The sequence below is a fragment of the Apteryx mantelli genome, chromosome Z, assembly GCF_036417845.1.
Source record: "Apteryx mantelli isolate bAptMan1 chromosome Z, bAptMan1.hap1, whole genome shotgun sequence".
Taxonomy (NCBI): Eukaryota; Metazoa; Chordata; class Aves; order Apterygiformes; family Apterygidae; genus Apteryx; species Apteryx mantelli.
The window spans coordinates 82,257,109-82,275,627 of NC_090020.1; the positions used below are offsets into that span (position 1 = coordinate 82,257,109).

The 18,519-nt window shown below is 44.9% G+C and overlaps 1 protein-coding gene across 3 annotated transcripts in view; it reads left to right on the forward strand.

The window, feature by feature from the left end:
• Positions 1-18,519, forward strand: part of SETBP1 (SET binding protein 1) — a 259,400-nt gene that overhangs the window by 45,150 nt on the left and 195,731 nt on the right. For all 3 annotated transcript variants that reach the window (XM_067315632.1, XM_067315633.1, XM_067315634.1), the window contains exon 3: positions 3,873-3,956. In XM_067315632.1, coding sequence (XP_067171733.1) covers positions 3,873-3,956 — 84 coding nt within the window. The remainder of the gene's footprint in view (positions 1-3,872; positions 3,957-18,519) is intronic.

Consider the following 18,519-nt stretch of genomic DNA (forward strand, 5'->3'; position numbering starts at 1 on the left):
TCTGAGATGTTTGGCCCAGCACAGTTGATCCGGGCCCGTCTCTCCATCCAATCTTCCCAGCCAGCGGAGGTAGAACCTCTTGCGGCTCACTTAACCGCGTGGACGTGAAGGAACCAGCTTCGGGCAGCCAGTGTCAGCACCGAAGGCTTGTGGTGTGGTTGAAGAGCATGCCAGCCCGGTGAGGGGTGCACATGCCCGTGTGCATGCCTGCAGCGAGGGGGGACCACGCTGGAAAACGCGGCGACGGCCGGGCTCACAGCCACCTCCGGGGCTGCCCCGGCCGGGGTGATTTGCGTGTGCCGGCGTGCCTCTTTCCGGAGCCGCTCGGGTGAAGTGAGCTGTAACCGGCCCTTGTCTGACTTCTGCTTTGACGCAGTTTGGGGGTTTCTCGACCACGGGGCCAGGCTGTTAAAATTGGCAACAGATCAGCTCCCGTCGCCCGTGCGGCTGAGATAATTAAGCCTGTTGTTATTATTATTTTTTTTCTGCAAACTTTGGCCGTCTGCTGGAGCCTGTGGGGTGGTGGTGGCAGCGGGGGTGCGAGGAGGAGGATGCCGTAGTGCCTCCCCCGCGGCAGTATTCGAAGCGGTGGGATAACGGGCCGCGTGTGCTTTGCTCTTATACACCCGTGGAGGAACCTTCTCGCTTTTTGTTTGGGGAAGAGCGGTTGGTGACGGGGGTGGGAGGCAGCAGAAGGCAGAGCGAGCTCCTCCTTTTGCATGGACTTCATCGCTCCTACCTGCTTGCAGCCTGGAGCATCGCCTCCAAAGCAAATGGCACGTGAGCGTTCGGAAACTGTACGTCTGCGAGCTTGCGCGATCGCTGCTCCCAAACTGTTCTCCTCCCCAGTCTGGTTATTAAAGGGCCATGAAAATGATGCTGTGTAAATTAAGACCGAAAATCCGTAGCTCCTGGTGACTCTCTTTGCAAAGTTCTCTGCCCTGAAATCGCTGGGAGCGCGGGGCCGCGCTGCCGGACAGAGGACGGAGGGATATATTAGGAGGCAACAACCTCAGCACGATAGCCCCGGCGAGGTGTTTTAAATTTCCTAACCAACTCCTTGGGCACCAGCAACTGTAAAATAACACACAAATAAACAAACCCAAACTCACTGACCCTTAGCACCCTGGAGGGCTCCGTTTCAGATCTCTGAATAAAAGCTGAAGTTGCATATGCATGTTTAATGTAACACAAGGCGTGTGCCGCGGGAAGCGTGCTTTCGTCTAATCTGGTTCCAGACAGAAGCATCCAAACAGAAGCCCCTTTCTGTATCCCCACTGAACTGCCTGGTGTATGTGAGGAAACCCCGGAATGACAAGGCCTCCATCTGCTCTTAAACGGAGCTGCGACTGGCTGCAAATGTTGTCCATATGCTTTTTTTTTTTTTTTTCCTTCTTTCCCTTTCAACTTAGCTGCCTAATGGTAGACACCTATCCCCAAATTAGGCATCTGCTCATAAAAGGACTTTTCCTAAAAATAAGGTGGAGGTAGTAGCTAATGCAGGCAACGCACATTGAAAGAGGTGGATCTGCAATTGGAGATGAGATTATTTTTTGAGTGCTTTGTTTTCATTTGCTTTTCTAGGGAACAGAAATGCCCCCCCACCCCCCAAACTGCTTTCTTGTACTATCAAGGGAAAAAAGAAACTATCAAGGTTTGGGTTCAGATCCCCCCTCTACTCTTGATTTTCCAAGTGATTATGGCCAAAATCTTGCAATTTCTTTCTGTTAAACAAAGCTAATAATACTTCCCTCTTTCATGTGAGAACATTGCCCTTTTTTGCCATGAGCTTAGTTTGCTTGGGAATGTATCCAAGAAGTGAGAAGCCAGAGAAGGGTCTAAAAATGCGAGTTCTTCCTCAGTTTGTGGTGTAAAAAAGGCTGGAGTATCTTTTCACACAGGATGACTCTGCAGCACATACTGGGACAAGTTGACCACCAGGAAGTCATATATGGATCCACTTGCCTAAATGCAGGCATATGTTGCCACTATAGACACCCTGGTCTAGGTATCATGCCCGTCCATCAGCTGCCCATCAGGAACTGTGTGGGTCTCCCTTAGGTCCTCCTGTGTCTCAGACTTGTCATATCTCAGATACCCTGGGGTGTTTAAAAAAGCTCCTTTGGTTAGACAAGTGAGTCACTCCCTACACCTCAGTTTCCCATCTTTAAAGTAATAATTTAATGCCATTGCTTTACATTTTATTTTATTGACTCATTTCTGGGGAATGGCTTTAGAATTTAAGATATTACCCATTGAATCGCTAAGGGATTGTAGTAAGGGGGCAAGAGCAAAATACCTTCAATAAACAGGAGCCACAGGCAGAGGCTGACAGTTTTAAGTAGTCCCCTGAAAGTGCTGAATTTTGACAGGGTGTGATCAGCGGCCTGAGCATTGGGGCATTTTGATTAGGTATCAGATCAGGGTACAGTCTTTTTGGTGTGCATTTGGAAAGAGCAGAAAGAATATTTTTTGCATGTTACCTGGCCTGGCTGGAACTTTTGAGATGTTGGGGGTCACAAAATAAGAGACCTCACCACACCTGGCAGGTTGCAGACTCCCGAGGTGATCAGAAGTTTATCTTCCTGTTTGTAATTCCTGCCACCAAGGGTCATCTCTCTGCTGTGGCCTGACATTGAAGAATGGCTGCAATTCCTTTTAATCGTGCCCTTTCTCTTCCTCATCGTTTAGGGCAGAGTGTTTCCACTTTGCTAAAGTCATTAACTGCTCTAATGTTGTAGTCTCCTTTTCCATATAAATCCATCCAGCTGAAATCTTGCTACTCTCCAAAGCTGCACACAAGTAGATTCCCGTTCTGTTGCCCAGCAAATGCTGGAAGTGTTTATTTTTCAGCTGGAGACTGCAGAAGTCTGAAAAAAAGGCAAAGTCTTTGTGTGTCTCTGAGGGAGAACATGTAAATATGATGGATTTATGGGGACTCAACTGGCTGTGTTACTATTTGAGCTCAAGGAGTTTTTGAGCAAATCTAGAATCCAAGCCCCTTTCTACCATGGTGATTTATGAAGACATCCAATTTGATAAGCTCCAAACATGCTTTGGTGAAGAACCAAAGTGATCCAGATCCTCAGAACTGAATCAGATTAATGTGAGGCACCCTGCTGCTTGGATTATGCTTGCTCAACCTTATGGGTTGTCAGCGAAAAGGAGTTTATTGAGCTCAAGTTATTTCTCAAACTGTTGGCTATAGGCAGAGGGAGCATGAGGGTACTCTTGTTTCTTTCGAAATCTCCATTTGCCATAGCATTTTAATGACCGTGTAGGGTCTGCTCAAGCAGACTGCAGTGTTTGGTGAACGTAGGCTATTGAATTCATGGCAAGGACTTGCCAGCAGTGATATGGACCAGTTTTCCAAACATGGCTAAGTCACAGCTGTAGGTCTGTATTTAGCTAAACCTAGCTATCCGAGAAGCAAATAAGCACTAGCTTGGTAATGGTGCACATTATTGCTGGCATATGAGCTTTTACTTCAAGTCACTCGAGCTTGGGCATTGTACTCCCTGACTGTGATAGACTTGTTCCTGTTCATGTGGGTGTATGAAGATATCAGGTTGTTTTGGTTCCTTTTCAGCTTGGCTTGCCCATATTCCCTCTGTGTATGTCTGCGCACCTTGCTTTCCTTCTGCCCCTCTCCCCATCTACATGGCCTCCTTGGTGCTGCTGCTGGCCTTTGAGGAAGTCTCCTTAGCCACGCACAAGCCGTTCCTCTGGGGCAGGGCATCTCCCAGCAATGCAGGATGAGTCTGCAGCTTCCCCAGTGCCCTCTCTTCCCCTACCACCTGTCGTAAATAAAAATGTCTTGGACTTTGATGGTTCGGATTGTGCTGATGTTTTTCTTGAATTATCTCTTGTAGGGAAAAGTCATTGGAGATGCAAAACTGCTCATGAGTTGTGGTTGCAGAAAAGGGAAAAATGCTCCAGTAAAAGACTCAGATCAGGTCAGTCAATATGTACCTTACCGGGTGGAAATAAAAGAATGTGTTAATATTTGATTGATTTGAACTGTGCTGTTGCATGTCTGAGTTCCTGGACACAAATGGAGTCTTTGGCATGTCTGACAAAGATACTACATTAGTGTTTTTAAATTTGTTATTCGCAGAAAAGCCCTCAAGCGAGATCAAGGATTCATTGCACTAGGAGCTGTTAATGCCCTGGCCTGACTTATTCCCATCTGGTTTATTTATTCATGAATTCTGTTTCCTAATAATAATCCACTCTGAGCAATGCCTTTCTTAAAGAATATTGCACTTCATTGCTGGCTAAATGCATGCAACCTTTGGTTTCTTACTGTAGCTGTCTGGTTGTGCCATAGTTACAGAGAAATGCACCATTCGTTACATGCTTTTGTTCTAAAATGACACCACCAAAAAGAACATTCTTTATTGAGGTTGCTAATTATAAGCATGTAAAAACTTGCTCACAAACAGAAAACTGATGGCCAGGTTTCAATATTCATTACTCAGAAGGAACGGCACTTTCTTCTAAAATTGGTCAAACTGACGTCACTGTAGAGTTTTGCTGGTAGAGTTGAGCAAGTGCAAGTGAGGTGGCCTGCACTCAGACCAAGAGCCAGCCAGAGGTCTGCTCAATTCCTGGCTTTGGAGCTGAGCGATGTTTGAATCCAGAGATCATTCATTCTGAAGATGGAACAAAAATTGATTTCCATTTTATAAAATGGAAACATTTTGTAAATATTGGGTCATCCAGTATGAAATGTGGCGGTGTGACGCAGTTGATTTCAAATACCAAATCACTGGCTGACTGTTCTCTAGTGCAGCTTGTGAACAACCCATCAGAGCAAGTATAGCCCTCAAGCTGATTTGAGCAGTGTCCACAAAGCTCCAGGAACTCCAGATAATTTACTGATGGGGAAAAGGGCTGAATTCTTGGGAGGAAAAATGTTTTATTTTCAGCATGTGTGTTCGTAAGCCCTAATGTCTCTGAACCTCGTTTTGTTATGATCTAAGAAGATCTGAGTGGCTTCGATTGTGCGAACAGATCTGTTTAGCCGGCGGTGGGCTCTGTTGTGAGAAATGCTGGTCACATTTATAAATGCTATGTAAGACTGAGTCCTTCAATTATTTTTTTAAATTAATATCTTTAAAATAATCAATTCATTGTCATGAGCCATGCTACCCATTCACTGTTAAGACGAGGATTCATGTTACTTTCCTTTAAGGAATAGCTTTCAATTGTGTCAAATACAGTCTTAATTTTCTCATGTTGAGGTTCTAATGCATCAGGAGAAAGCTCATTAAAAAAAAAAAAGCTTTTATTAGTTTTACACTTCTGTATTTTGATGTACACTGGTTGAATTTCTCTTGATTTACAACAGGGCTAGAGCAGGATCAGACCACAGCTCCCATGTAGCGGAGATTAAAAATGAAATGGGAACATTTGGATTGGAGAGGGGTTTTACAAAATGCTGAGTGTTGGACCTAAAACTCATTGATGGTAATACTTTAATTATAGAGCAGGCAGTAGTTTTTGGAGGAAGAAAATACCATTCTGTTTAATATTTTCTGGGACCATGATAAATTATTTCTTTTCATTCTCTTGCTTTCTGAAATCTAATTTTTGGTATCTGGTGATGTGTTGACCATCTAAGTATCTGGTTTTTGCTGGATCAGCTTAAACTATCATGCAAGTGCTGGATCCAAAGGCTGAAAAGAGCATTTATCATGCCTCTGATGGGATACTGTCAGTATTTCAGGGGACAGGACGTAGACGGAGAGGAAGTTAGGGCAGGAGGGTGGGTGGCAAGAGTGGAACATCTGTCTGTGAACGCGGGACCTCAGCGCAGCTTATAAATTATCCCCTGGGCCTTGTAGGTAAACACAGACTTCTATGGTGACATCGGCTGGGAAAGGCAAACACTCGCCTATGATTGTAGGCTAATCCTTCAGAACACTAATTGCCAGAAAACCAAGGAAGCATTATTTTAGGAGCAGCTTGTTTCACTTTGTGAAGGGGAAAAACAGTGCGCTGGATTTAGTTTTGTTTGCTAAGGTCTTTTTTCTTCTCCCCCCGCTCTCGTTTTAAAGATTTACCTTCATTATTGTTGTTGGGGGCTTTTTTTTTTCCTTTCTTTTTTTGGTCTTGTTTTGTGTTTTTCCTGTGTGAAAATGCAACTTAGTTTGTTGTCATTTTCTTGAATATGGACATTAATGGGTATGTGCTTTTATATCATTGGTTATTTAAAGGTTTAGGACAAACCATCTATATTCCAGTGAAAGATGGTGGTTTGCAAAGATTTTAATTTTTTCTCCCGTAACTTACTTTTCAAATGAATTTGGAGGCTGGCAAAAAGTCCTAGATACACTACCCTGACAAAAAAAAACAACAAAAAAACCCCACTCAGTTAAACCAAGTCATGATTCCATGGCCGAAGGTTTCATTTATTGGCGTTTCTCCAGAGTGCCTCTGGAAGAGAAGGCACTTTAACCTCCTCCACCTGTGATCTCTTCCCCTGAGACTGGCAGCCAGAGGCACCTATGTGGCTGGATATTTTCCAACAGTGCGGTCACCAGTGAATAAATCCCGACCCTCTCGCTGTCCAGAGCAGACGTCCCATGGGGCTGGGATTTCACAACAGTCACAAGGAGCCCAGTCCTCACCTTGGATCTGCCCCAGAGCAGGAGAGGAACCGCGGGTGCATGTTGAACAGCCTCCCAATTCATGACAACTTTCGGTCAAATCAAACCCTACAAGCTGAGGTGAGAGGCGAAGCGGTGCAATAGAAATCATGCAAGATCTTTAGTAACCTTGAGGGGTGTTCAGCTGAGCGTACCAAAGGCCTAGACCCCCGTCCTCCGTCTTCCTCCTCTGCTGTGGATAGTCCTGACGAAGCTTTGGTTTGGTAGAGTGAGATGACTAAGAGGAGTCCCGAAATGCGGCCACCTCCTGGCAGCAGCACGAAGCCTCTGCACCGCAAGCGTCCTACAGTAATTGCAAGGTTCATATATGCCCTTCGGAGTGGTTATTAGTTTCCCAGTAATTTATGCCTCCCCATAAATTATTATACCGTTGCTTATTATTTGTAGCGCGTCGTTGCATAAGAATGGCAATTGGGGACTAGGATTTCCTTGTGCAAAGTAGTGTATTAACATAAAGCGGCGAACATGGTTCCCAGGGAGTGATTTTAGCTGTGTCATTTTGGTACTTTCTGAGAAAGGCAAAATGTCATTTTAAAACAGGGGAAAAAATGTGTGGGATGACAAATAATGTGTGTATTGGAGGTGTGTATAAGGTTGAGAACTGGAAGTACCAAAGAGCTCCATATTCTCAACAGATGCAGCTCTGCCTGCTCAGGGTTTAGCTTTATTTGTTTTTCCCTGCTTCTCCCAAAAGGTAGGCAGCTCATCAATGTTTAACTGCTCTTTTCCTTTGCTTTTGCTTTTTTTTTTTTCGCTTCGCTTTTCTGGTGGCTTGTGTCAGTTCAAGTGTTACTGAGAGCTCAGGTCCTCCTGTCCTTCTGTGTGTTTGTTTTTGGTTTTAATATGATAAATGTATGCCTCCTCTGGAAACGGTATCCACGCTGCAAAGTAATTATTTAGTGAATGGTGGATCCAGTTCATGTGGGCAAGGATCAGATTAATCATTATTAATCATGACCCCTCCGACAGTAACCTCATCCCTTGCCTAAGTGCTGCTCTTTATTAAGAAGTAATAGCTATTAGGGAATGGTTGGGCCACTGCTCCCGTTACACCATCAGAGTGCTCAGGACTTCTGGCAGGAGGCAGAGGAACTTGGTTCAAAATTAAAAATAGACGCACATGGTCCACGTTCCAAAAATGAAATAGGCAGCTTCCCTTGTGGGCTTCTTCGGCCTCATCTAATGTCCTCCTTTCCCCTGAAGCCTCCTGAGAGCTTTCCTTCTTCAGAAGATTGAATTCAGTATTGGGAGTGAAATAACATCTCAGATGCTTTTTTATTTGTCTGCTTTGTTTTTTGAATTTGGGTAGATCCCACTGCAACCTAATGCACTTTGAGGCCAGAGCCTTGCGGTCCTTTCAAGGATAAGATTTTCCTATCCAGTGCAGTGGCTGCACCAGATTTCAGCGGCTGACAGCACTTCAGATAGGTTTAGCTCTCTGGAACTACAGATATCCCCCAGATCAAACACCTTTATCAGGACTTGATGATTTATTGAAAAAACGCTGTGTTCAGGCTCGAAACGCAGCAGTGTTCGCTTCATGCACCAAGCTGTGAGAAGTCCAGCGTCTCTCTCCAGATCACCTGACTTGGCATTGCAGGCCTGTGTATATAACCTGACCGCTTGCGACACCAGAGATCTGCTGCCAGCAGACGGTAATTTAATTCAGATTTATTGTGGTTTTCCTAGCCCTACAAGTTCTTTTTTAGAAGGTAAGACCCCGCTCTTAATGGATGTCATCATTATTTCAGCAACAGCACAATGACTTAAGTACTGGATTGAAACTGGTCTCCCCAACCCCCTCTGCAAAAAAGCCACCTTAATTACTTTTTAAAATGTTTTCCTTGACTGTATGGAAATCCAGGACAAAACCTTTTAGAACAGAGCAAAGGAAAGAAAAACCTCTTTTGTCTCCATCTAGTTCTTCAGTACCTGGAGGGTAGCAATAGAAATTTGGAGCAAACCTGCCACGCTCTTTTGATCTCTGCCAAAGTTGTTGTGGGAGTAACATTGTTTAATGGTTGAAGGAGTTTATTGAAGAATAAAAGTAACAGCAAAGACAAAGGGCCCAATACAAATTATCTGGTAAACCGCTGTCAAATTTTACGTGCTCTGGGCTACTGGTGATTTCCCGTCTTAAAAAAAAGCAGGGGGGGACTATGGGGGAGGAAAGGAGGGTAAAAAGTATATAAATAAACCCACCTCTTTAAATAGCTAACTGGCCTGGACTGAACTGTGTTGGAGCTAAGTTCCCTTGGCAGCCAGCACTGCAATATCAGCAAGCCTGGATTGCACCCCCACAATGTTAATGTTTCTCTCTGTTAAAAGAAGTAATAGGAGTAAAAATAATTGGAAGCACTGGCTAACTGTTAGACATACACAGGTGGGAGAAAGGAGAGGAAGAGAATGAGGGGAGAGAAGGAGTCCATATATCGTCATCTGCTGTCTCGTGGTCTGAGTTTATGGCAGAGTTTGACTCTCTGCTTGCTCAAAAATCACTGGATTCTGCACAGGTTATGTAAAGCTGAAGCAAAAATTAAAATACAAAGAGAGAGGGCATGAACTGAGGTGTCCAGGCAGTAAGCACCCTTAAAAATGCTTCTTTCATTGAATGAAACAGGCTAGATGATCATGCAAGGAACACAGGACCGTAGGAGACTTTACTGGATCATCCAGCCTACTCCCCTGAGATCTCAGGCAGCGATTTCATATAGCACAGCTCATAAACGCATCCCTTTTTGGCACCTGCACCTATTAAAAGCAGCCCTTGTAGCTCTGTCATTACGCTGACTCCACTGTTTGTCTTTTGCTCTGCAAAACCCTCAGTCACATAATGCTTGCGCGTCTTGTTCCTGCTGCCAGGTGAAAGCCTTTTCTCCCCACGACATGAGCTTTGGTCTCCATGAGGTGGATCCCTTTTGCTTGTCCATTCCCCCACCACAATTCACTTGCTACTGGTGGTGCCACAGGAGGAAAACTATTCCACCTAGTGAACCAAAGCACCGTAGAATATTTAATCTGTGAAAACTTTTTTTTTTCTAAACTTGAAATCTCTTCCTCTCAGTGGCATTTGACTTTGGGACAAGAGGTGTTTGAAGGGTAGGTTCACTGGTTACCTTTTCTCTGGACCTCCCAAATTCCCAGAGCAGCTGTACTCTGGTAGTCATTGAAAATAGTGCCAAAGCATCTGTGTTGATGATGGTTTGGGGAGTTTTTTGGTTTTGTTCACTTGTTTTGTGGAACTGAAGGAGTTGTGAAATGGAAGTTGTATGGAGAAGTCCCCATTCTTCAGATTTATGTACGTTTTTGAGGTATCATGTTATGAAAGAAACTTCCCAGATGTAGGCCTCCGAATGAAAGAGACTGAGGCTGTGGGCGTCCTTTGCAAGTTCAGCTGTAATGGGTGTGTGTTGAGGTGGGTTACACCTCTGATTATACAATGCCATTGGAAACCTGACATTTCTAATGACCTTTTATAATTGCCTATTTCCTTTTCTCGCTCAGTTTATGAATAGTCTTCTACTCACTTCAAGAGTTTCCCGCCTCGTGATCTCCTCTTACAGTTCATATTCATTTCCAGGTGGGTTGGGCTTCCTGTGAAGTGTAGACTGAAGTTAAATAGACTCTTTCCTTTCTACAGGAAGGGGGTGGTTGGGAAAAAGAACCACCGAAAACCTCACAGTGCCCTTTTGCAGGAACAGCTCCAGAAATAGCAGTCAGTAAATTGTTTTTTCTTCAGAGTCGGTTGCATGCTCCGACATGGTGCTCTGCCGCTGCTAGAGAGGTAAAACTTGGGGCTCTGACCTTTTGTAGTGAGGGATGATCCCATGATGCTTTCCCTCCTGAGCTGGAGTATGCAGCTTTTGGCGATGGATATTTTGTCGAGATTCTAATTCAGGAAATGTATTCTGCCAACTTGACTTGACCCCGCGTGTTCAGCGGGATACATTATTCTTCGCTTCCTGCCCTAAATTGCTGTGTACTGCCACCTTATATTGATAGGTCCTTTGTTCCATCTCGGAGGTAGTTTCATTTCGATGCTGGATGAAGTGAATCTGGCTGGTTTTAAAAAGCAATTTGAGAGCCATCTGAATGAAAAGTGCTTCACACATGAAAAAATTAGTGTTATCAATTGTCATCGTCAGCCTCAAGTCCTGAATTTGAAAGGGTCATTTATACTTGTCAAAAGCAAACATCCGTGAGCGTGGTAAAAGAGAGCTAAAGCAGCCAAAGAAAATGCTGTCTCATGTCATTTCAGGCTCTGGAATCCAAGGGAGTATTAATAACTATTTTGTTGTCTTCATTGATCTCTCTGTACGGATGGAGAGAGAGCGAATCGGAGGCGAGAGGCTGTGCGCTGCCGAGCCGCCCCGAGCAGTTTTGCGTTAGCAGCTTACCTGCTTCTGCAAGACTCAGAGCAGAGACAACATGCGTATGAGTGGGTTGCAGTGGAAAGACAACGGCATGGGCAAAAAAGGGAGTATGTTAAGATTTGGACTGGTCCCTTTGAAAAAAATGCTGCCTCCAGTTCTTGGGAGGAAAATATTGGGAGGAAGGACTCCTCATAACACATGATTTCAGAGGGTGGGGAGATGCTAGCATCTCTGCTCAGGCTTCTGGTCTGTGCCCAGCTAAATAAGGACCATCTCTCCCCATCACTCTCTGTCACTCTTGCTGTGTTTGCTGCCTTTGCATCTCTGTCTTGTTGCTCTTTCCCCCCTTCGCAGATGCCAACATGAAGATGTCGCGGCAGGGTTAATATCAGTCAGCCACCTTTTAGACAGCCGATGCCACATGAATCCAGCTCTCACCTGTTCTGAGGTTCATGCGAGCTGAATGGCCTGCTCCAAGCAGTGATGATGTGAGGTGCAAGGAAAGGGCGAAGGCCTCATGGAGGGTGGCAGATGGTAGGGAAGGAGCTGCTCATTGCTTGGAGAGTCATGCTTGCGGCTTTTTGAAGCACTTCATGCTCATCTCTGCGTCGGTGTAAAATGCGACCCAGGCAGAATGGGGGTAGTTTGCACCTATCTTTTACTCACATTATCTCAGAGTAAGTGTCAAGATAAGATGAAATTGAGGCCCATGAATCTCAGCAAGTCACCTGTCCGGTATTGTACCCTATGTGGTTGGTCTGCATTCAGAAGATGTTCCATTAAAACGTTAGTTATTCATGGAAAAGAATTTGATTTTCTAAGCGAAGGCCTGGGTGGTGCAAGGATATTCCACATAGTACACAGTATTTTCTGGGTCTTTGTTCAACTGAGTTTTCCAGCAACTCAGGTGGTGACTCTTCCTGACTTTCTCATAGGAACCTGCTCTGGTGTTGAATTGACCATGCTGATAGGGATATTTCGCATCGCTCCATCTAAACAGTCCTTTGTTAATTATATCTCTTTATTCTTTGTTATATCCTACTTGGTGAATTTCTTATTTGTGACTACAAGTCTTAATTGGCAAGAGATTAGTGGCAGTTTAAGATGCGTGTGTGCCTTGGGTTTAAAATCTGATTTTTTTTTAAAACATTACCTCCTGGAAGCCACTTAGAAAGCTCTGTAAAAAAAACAAAACCAAAAAAAACCCAAACCTCTAACTAAAGTGATCTTTGAGAGAAAAAAAAATGGTGCAGGGGAGAAATTGTTCAAGGTGTAATTTGAAAGTCAATATAGCAGGACAATTTTCTTCTATAAGGCTCAGTGGGAGAAGAAGTCATTCAGTGTCTACTGAGTCCGTTTACCCTTCAGTGCTTCAGTCTGCCACAGGTTTCCTACACAACTAGACATGTGATTTAATTCCCACAAGACCTCAGCTCTCTATTTGTGAAACAGTGGAATCAGCACAGATATCCTTCATGTTAAAGACTGGGGAGTACTCGGATATTAGAGTGGTGTAGGCCTTGCCTAAGGTAGGTTAACACCAGCTTGAAATATAGCATAGTTCCTAATAGCATCTTGACAGAGGGATGTTTTATTCTTTTTTTACGTCATATCTTCAAACGAACCAGACAAAAATCTGATCTAACGTAGCAGAAAATGCCATATGTTTGCTGCAGGGCTAAATCCCCTCTGCAACTGGTTCCAGCCTGCAGAATATATTTACAGCTGGGTTATAAACCCTCAAAACCAGTCAACATAACCTTAACTAACACAACACTACTAAGGCACTGCTATAATGGGATCATTCTGCTATGGCTCATGGGCACATTTTAAGTGTCATCAATTTAGCCTACAACTGGAGGCTGTTAAGTGCAAACTGTTATAGCAACTGCATCTTACATGCAGGAATGATCGAATATTAATGGCTTTTTTGTTGGGAGAAAATATGGAGAGGAAAATGAAAAGCCACAAGAAACCACACTGTCCTTCCTCAAGTAATTATGTATTTTTGGAGGGCAGCAGAATCAGCCTAGCAGCTGTGTACTGGTGCAGGACGCAGGAAAATCAGCTCTCCTTCTCTGACACTGATCTGTCCTATACACTTAGCTTATTTCATCTTAGTTTTCCCTCCTAGTCTTAGTTTTTTAAGAAAGTGAGTTCTTTCTCACTCTGTTGTTGGGACAAGTTAGACTCTACCTGTGAGATGTTGTCACTTAGAAAATAGGGAAAAGCTCTGAGGGATGAGGATCTGTGCTTTGCTCCACCAAAGATACCCATCGTGAACATTTTGGTAGTTGGTGTCAAGCCCTTTAAAAAGAGCTCAAAATGTTCTGCAAAATCATATCTCAGGTAGGAAGTGTGACTGCCTTACCCCAAAGCTGGGGTCAGGAAAGGCAATAGAATTAGCTTCTCCAGTTTGCTGACCTTCTTGATACGCCCTGGGTTGCAAGATGATGAGGTGGTACAAAAGTTTCCATTTGCTTTCAGATACTTGTGTTGTCTATAGAAGTTATGGGCCAGGTCTTGAATAAGTGTCCTGAGGCTGCAGAAGTCGCTGTGCGCACAGGAGGACCCTGGCCTCCTGGCTAGCTTCCCCGGGCTCTGTGTTCCCCCGTGCTGCGAGATCCGAGCTGCTGGACTTAGAAAACACGGGAATGATTCCTGCTGAGTAACAGCCTGCAAAAGCTTTTACATGCTCTTTCTATCATTATCAAATCCTGCTGAAGAGGCTGCTAGGTGAAGAAACTCTCTCAAGCTTCGTTTTTGAGGAGGTGCTAGGATGAAGATGGCATTTCAAAATCAATACTGAAGCTTGTACACCAAAGAGCAAATGGGAGAGTCATTATAAGCTGCTTTACTTCTCATCTCTAATTCCCCATATTCATAACTTAAGCCCTGTCATTTGGATTTATCCTCTGTGGCCTGCAGTGACACTGGGAAAAGTCCTTCTTTTTAATTCTATGGCAAAAAAATAACAACACTGCAGGGTAGGATCATATTCCCGCAGAAGTTTAGGGCTTAAATGTTTCACGTTGGGCACCAGATTTTGCAGTCTTCCCCCCCCTCTCGTCTGTCCCCCCTCCTCCCTCCTCTGCTGTTATACATCAATCATCCTCTTTCCTAGAGGCTAGGTTACAAACGGTGTAATCCCGGAGAGAACGGGTAGTGATACAGCCAATCCTACACATCACTATTGCGCTGTCCTTCTAGATGCCATCGCTAAACATAACGAAAGGCTTTTGCTGACAGGAGTGCTTCAGCTAGAGGTGACGAAGCGACGGGAAGGGCGGTCTAAGAACTCGGCTTTGGAGTGTTCAGCCGATCTGCTGTATCTTCATCTACTTCTCATGTTTTTAGGTGGCTTTCTAAACTTCTCTTTATTGCTTGTTGGTTTGTGTTATCTTGCCACTTAAAGCATCATTAATATGGTTTCCTCACCAGCAATATCTTTAATAGTGACCTGGAAATGAACCTTAGACCTGACTCAGCCAACCCAGCTGAACTTTTCATAACCTATGAAGGATCGGTGTTGAATTAACTAATGACTCTGAAACAAGGAAGACTTGTAGGCCGCTTTTTAGAGAAAATACCACAAGCTCAAATGCTATTCTGTTAGGCAGGCTTCATAAGAGACTTTGGGGTTTGTTGTTTTTTTTGGTTTGGAAGTCAAGAGCGTGTTCAGAGGAGGTGGTGTTACGCACCTCCAGAAAAATCCCACAACAGTATGTTCAGGAGAAGCTGATGAACAACGGTTGACTTCTGGCGAGCCCGGGCAGTGACAGCTTCTTCCAGCAGCACCATCTCCCTGCTGCTGTGTTTATTGAAACCGACTGGAGATCGCATAATATTCTGCTGGCAAGTTGGGGAACGAGCTCTGGTGGGAACTCAGTATTTTCTCTCATCTGTTAAGCCCTTATTAAACCCCACTATTACTTTTTCTAACTCCCCTCTGGACTTTGAATTACATTGTAGTGAGCAGAGCACACGTGAGTAAGAGCTTAAGGTCTCACTCGCTTGGGTGGTCCCATTAAAAAGACCAGGTTCGCTGTCTTGGCTCCAGAGCCATTCTAAACATTGCTGCTATTTTTCTTCCCCCAGCGTTTCTCACCTGCCTTTTTTTTTTTTTTTCCATGTCCAATCTATTAATATGTGTTTTAACCAGTTAACTTTGGAACCAAAGTATTAACTGCAGAGGAGGCAGCTTTTCTGAAGGTTCATAAAATATGTATCGGATCTGGGAATATAAAATGCTCCCATTTTGCAGTGGACAAAATGTATAAAGTGCTGAGTGAAAATTGAGAGGGACCCAACTTAAACCTTTGAAAATAGCTGCCAGCTCCAATGTGCCGTATTTATTTTGCCTCGGAGCGCTCAATCTAGTCCAGATGAGGTCATTTGGTTGGAGGCACACGTGTTCGCCGGGAGGCCGGGGAAGCCTGCAGGACGCTCCGGCCCCTCGGTGTTGAGCTGCCAGGGAGCAGCGGTGGGAGCAGAGTTGGCAGCCCAGCTCCGTGTTGATCCTGGCGCCGGAGCGTAACTGTGGGGTGGAGGTGTTGTAATGTTTAGGTTAACTTCTTTTAAGGCGAGCGGGACAGTGTAGCTTTTGTGACCTCAGCCGTTTGCTAGGTAGGGTAAGCGGAGGCAATGCTTGACGTGCTCCAAGATTTTGGGGAGGGGGGTCTGCGTATAGATGGGGGTGTCTGCAGTGATATGGCTCCATGCAGCAGAGAGCCTGTGTTTCGTTAGCTCTGCTCTATCTTGCACCTTGCCCTCTTTAACCCTTGCCTTCTCAGCACCTGATACCTGCTCAGCACCAATGTCCTTTCCCCTCCTTCTGCTCCTGCGCCGTCACTTCTCCTCTCATCAACAAGATTAATAGCTTGGCCATGCGTCTCTATGAAATTTCCCTTTTCTCTCCTGGAGTGCCATCCCTGTCTCTCATTGCTCCGTCCCGGCAGGTGGGAAAGGTTTCTGCGTCCTCCGTAAAGAGCCCCGGCCTCCCCTCTCCCCGCCTCCCTGCCAGCAGCATGTTTGCCAACACTTTGCACGAGGAAGCTGCCTCTATAAAAATAAACCGTGTTGAAATCTGAGAGACAGAAACCACGCCAACCTCACACTTCATTATTGGTAATGGCAACCTATTTGATTTCCATTTGCGAACGGTAGCCTGCATATGTTCCTCGCTGGGTAGCCCTTATCCCTGCGCAGTTCTCAGCACAACTTCGGGTTCTCCTTGCCTGTTGCTGCGTCTGCTTTGTGGTTCGCTTGCCGTAAGCCGCAGGCACCCTGGGCCGCGGGGGCAGATGCCTGCTTCACAATTAAAGCATGGAAAAAGCCTGTTAAGTCGCTGCCTTAATTGCCTGGTTGCTCCCTGCCAACACGAGGTTGCCATCTGCACCCGGCCTGAGTCCCTTCTCACACCAGCTTTACCTTTGTAAGATTTTGTTCCTTGCAGCCTACTTTTATTCCTGATTTCCACCAGAGAAAGCCAGAAGAGGAGCAAGCCCTGTATTTCTTTCTCTTGTCCTCAGAGGGCACTGCCACGTGGGCATTGCCAGGAGTCAGCAGGCTGTGCCCGTGCAGCACCTCCAACACTGGTGGGTCCTCACAGCGCAATCCCGGCTTGAGGTCTTTAGGAAGAAACTGGATTTCCTGGGAGATGTCTCTTTTAAAAAAAAGGAAGAAAAGGAAGACGGAGGCAAAGGAAGAGAAAGAATGCTTTTTTATTGGCAGGACGAATGCTGCGTTTCCACGTTGTCGGAGAGACCTCAGCTGCTCTGCGGTGATTGCTCACCTCCAAGCCCGTGCTAGCTGCATGCAGTTACGCGGGGTCTCAGCTGGTTGCTGCAAGAGGTTGCAGCAGTGAGGGGCCCCCATGAGGGCTTGGGGAGGGGGGGGACACACACAAGGCCTGAGCAGGAGCTGCCTGTATTGACTTTCACTCGATTTACTGGAGCAATTGAGTTTGTCAGTGAAATGCGAGATGGGCTCAATCAGCTGTCACGCTGAGACACTCCTGTCACTACTGTCAATAGCTTCGAGTTTCTGATCCTTTCTCAGATTAGCTCTGTGCCAGAACATCAAATGAAAAGCTGTTTGGAGTACGGGGAGGGGAGAAACTCTAGGCAGTTACCTAGGAATCAGTTTACAGACTTCAAAGCACTGTCAGTTTTATTCTGATGGCATATAGCAATGCGCAAGGAGCAATAATGCGTTTGGAGTGTAATTTAGACTCTCCTCTTGAGCCCCAAGTTCACTTACAAACTGGTAGGCAGGGCCTGGAGAAGAATAGAAGCATCTCTCTTGGCGAATCAAAACGGCAAATTGCATGAATGCAAATGGTCTTCTTCCCCTGGAAGACCTGCACTTTAACTTGATGGAATAACTTGCTTTTCTTATCTTACCTTTCATCCTGAAGGACTCTTCTACATTTCTCTTGGCACTGAAATGAAGCCACTTCTGGTAGCGATGGGTCACAGGAAAGCAACACCCACCACAATAGAACAGGAATAAAAAGAAAGGGGACGGGTTTGTTGTGAAGCACTGATAAAAAGCGGGGTGGCAGTGGGTTTCCAGCCAGTCCATCTGAGCATCTGAGGAGTTTTCTGGCAGTGCTTGAGGGTGGGTTTTTTTTTTTTTTTTTTTTTTGAACAGCAAGGCAAGAGCTACGTGGCGCATTAAGTTCTTCCAAAACCTTTTACTTGAAGTTTAACTGCTTGGATCTGGAACAACCTTTATCAAGAATGTTCCCATCATCAGGGATGCCAATACGAATGTTTTATTTTTGGAAAGATTAATCCATCAGGAGACTTTTTTTTTTTTTTTTTTTTAACCTCAAGGATCTGAGCAGTCTCATCTCTTTGTTCCAGCTGAAGCAGTTTATGGCAAGGTGAATTCACCCATTTACACAGAAGGCAGGAGGGTAATGTTAATCCTATTAGAAAAATAATCTACCACCAAAGAAAGAAAAAAATAATAATAGGGATGGGGAGGGAATCCTTTTGAGGCAAATTCACTGAGTAATTCTTGTGAATTTACTCTTTTCTCCTCAGCGTTGAGATGATAAGCCTTTTGCTATTAATACGTGAATTACAGAGATTACTGTTTTCCTTCCACTTTTATAAAGAAATTAAGCAAGGGAAAGGCCACATTCTGCCTTCGTGCTCATCTGCATAATTCCTATAGGGTTATGTCTTTTAGAGGCTGCTCCACTTTTTCGACCATCTCCATCTCAAAGGGGGGGACAGTGTCGTTAGTGAGGACTGACCTGCACAGTTCTGATCTAGATTCTTTTCCTGGGTTGCAATTTTAAGATGACTGATTTTTTCCCCATTACCTGATTCCGCTGTTAGTTGCTTTTGACCTCAAAATATCAGAAGGCTGATCTCATTCAGAATTGCCACTATCCGTCCCAAGTAATGGCTGCAATTGCTTTTCACTAATCGACAGTATTTAAGCAACTCCCTGCTCCA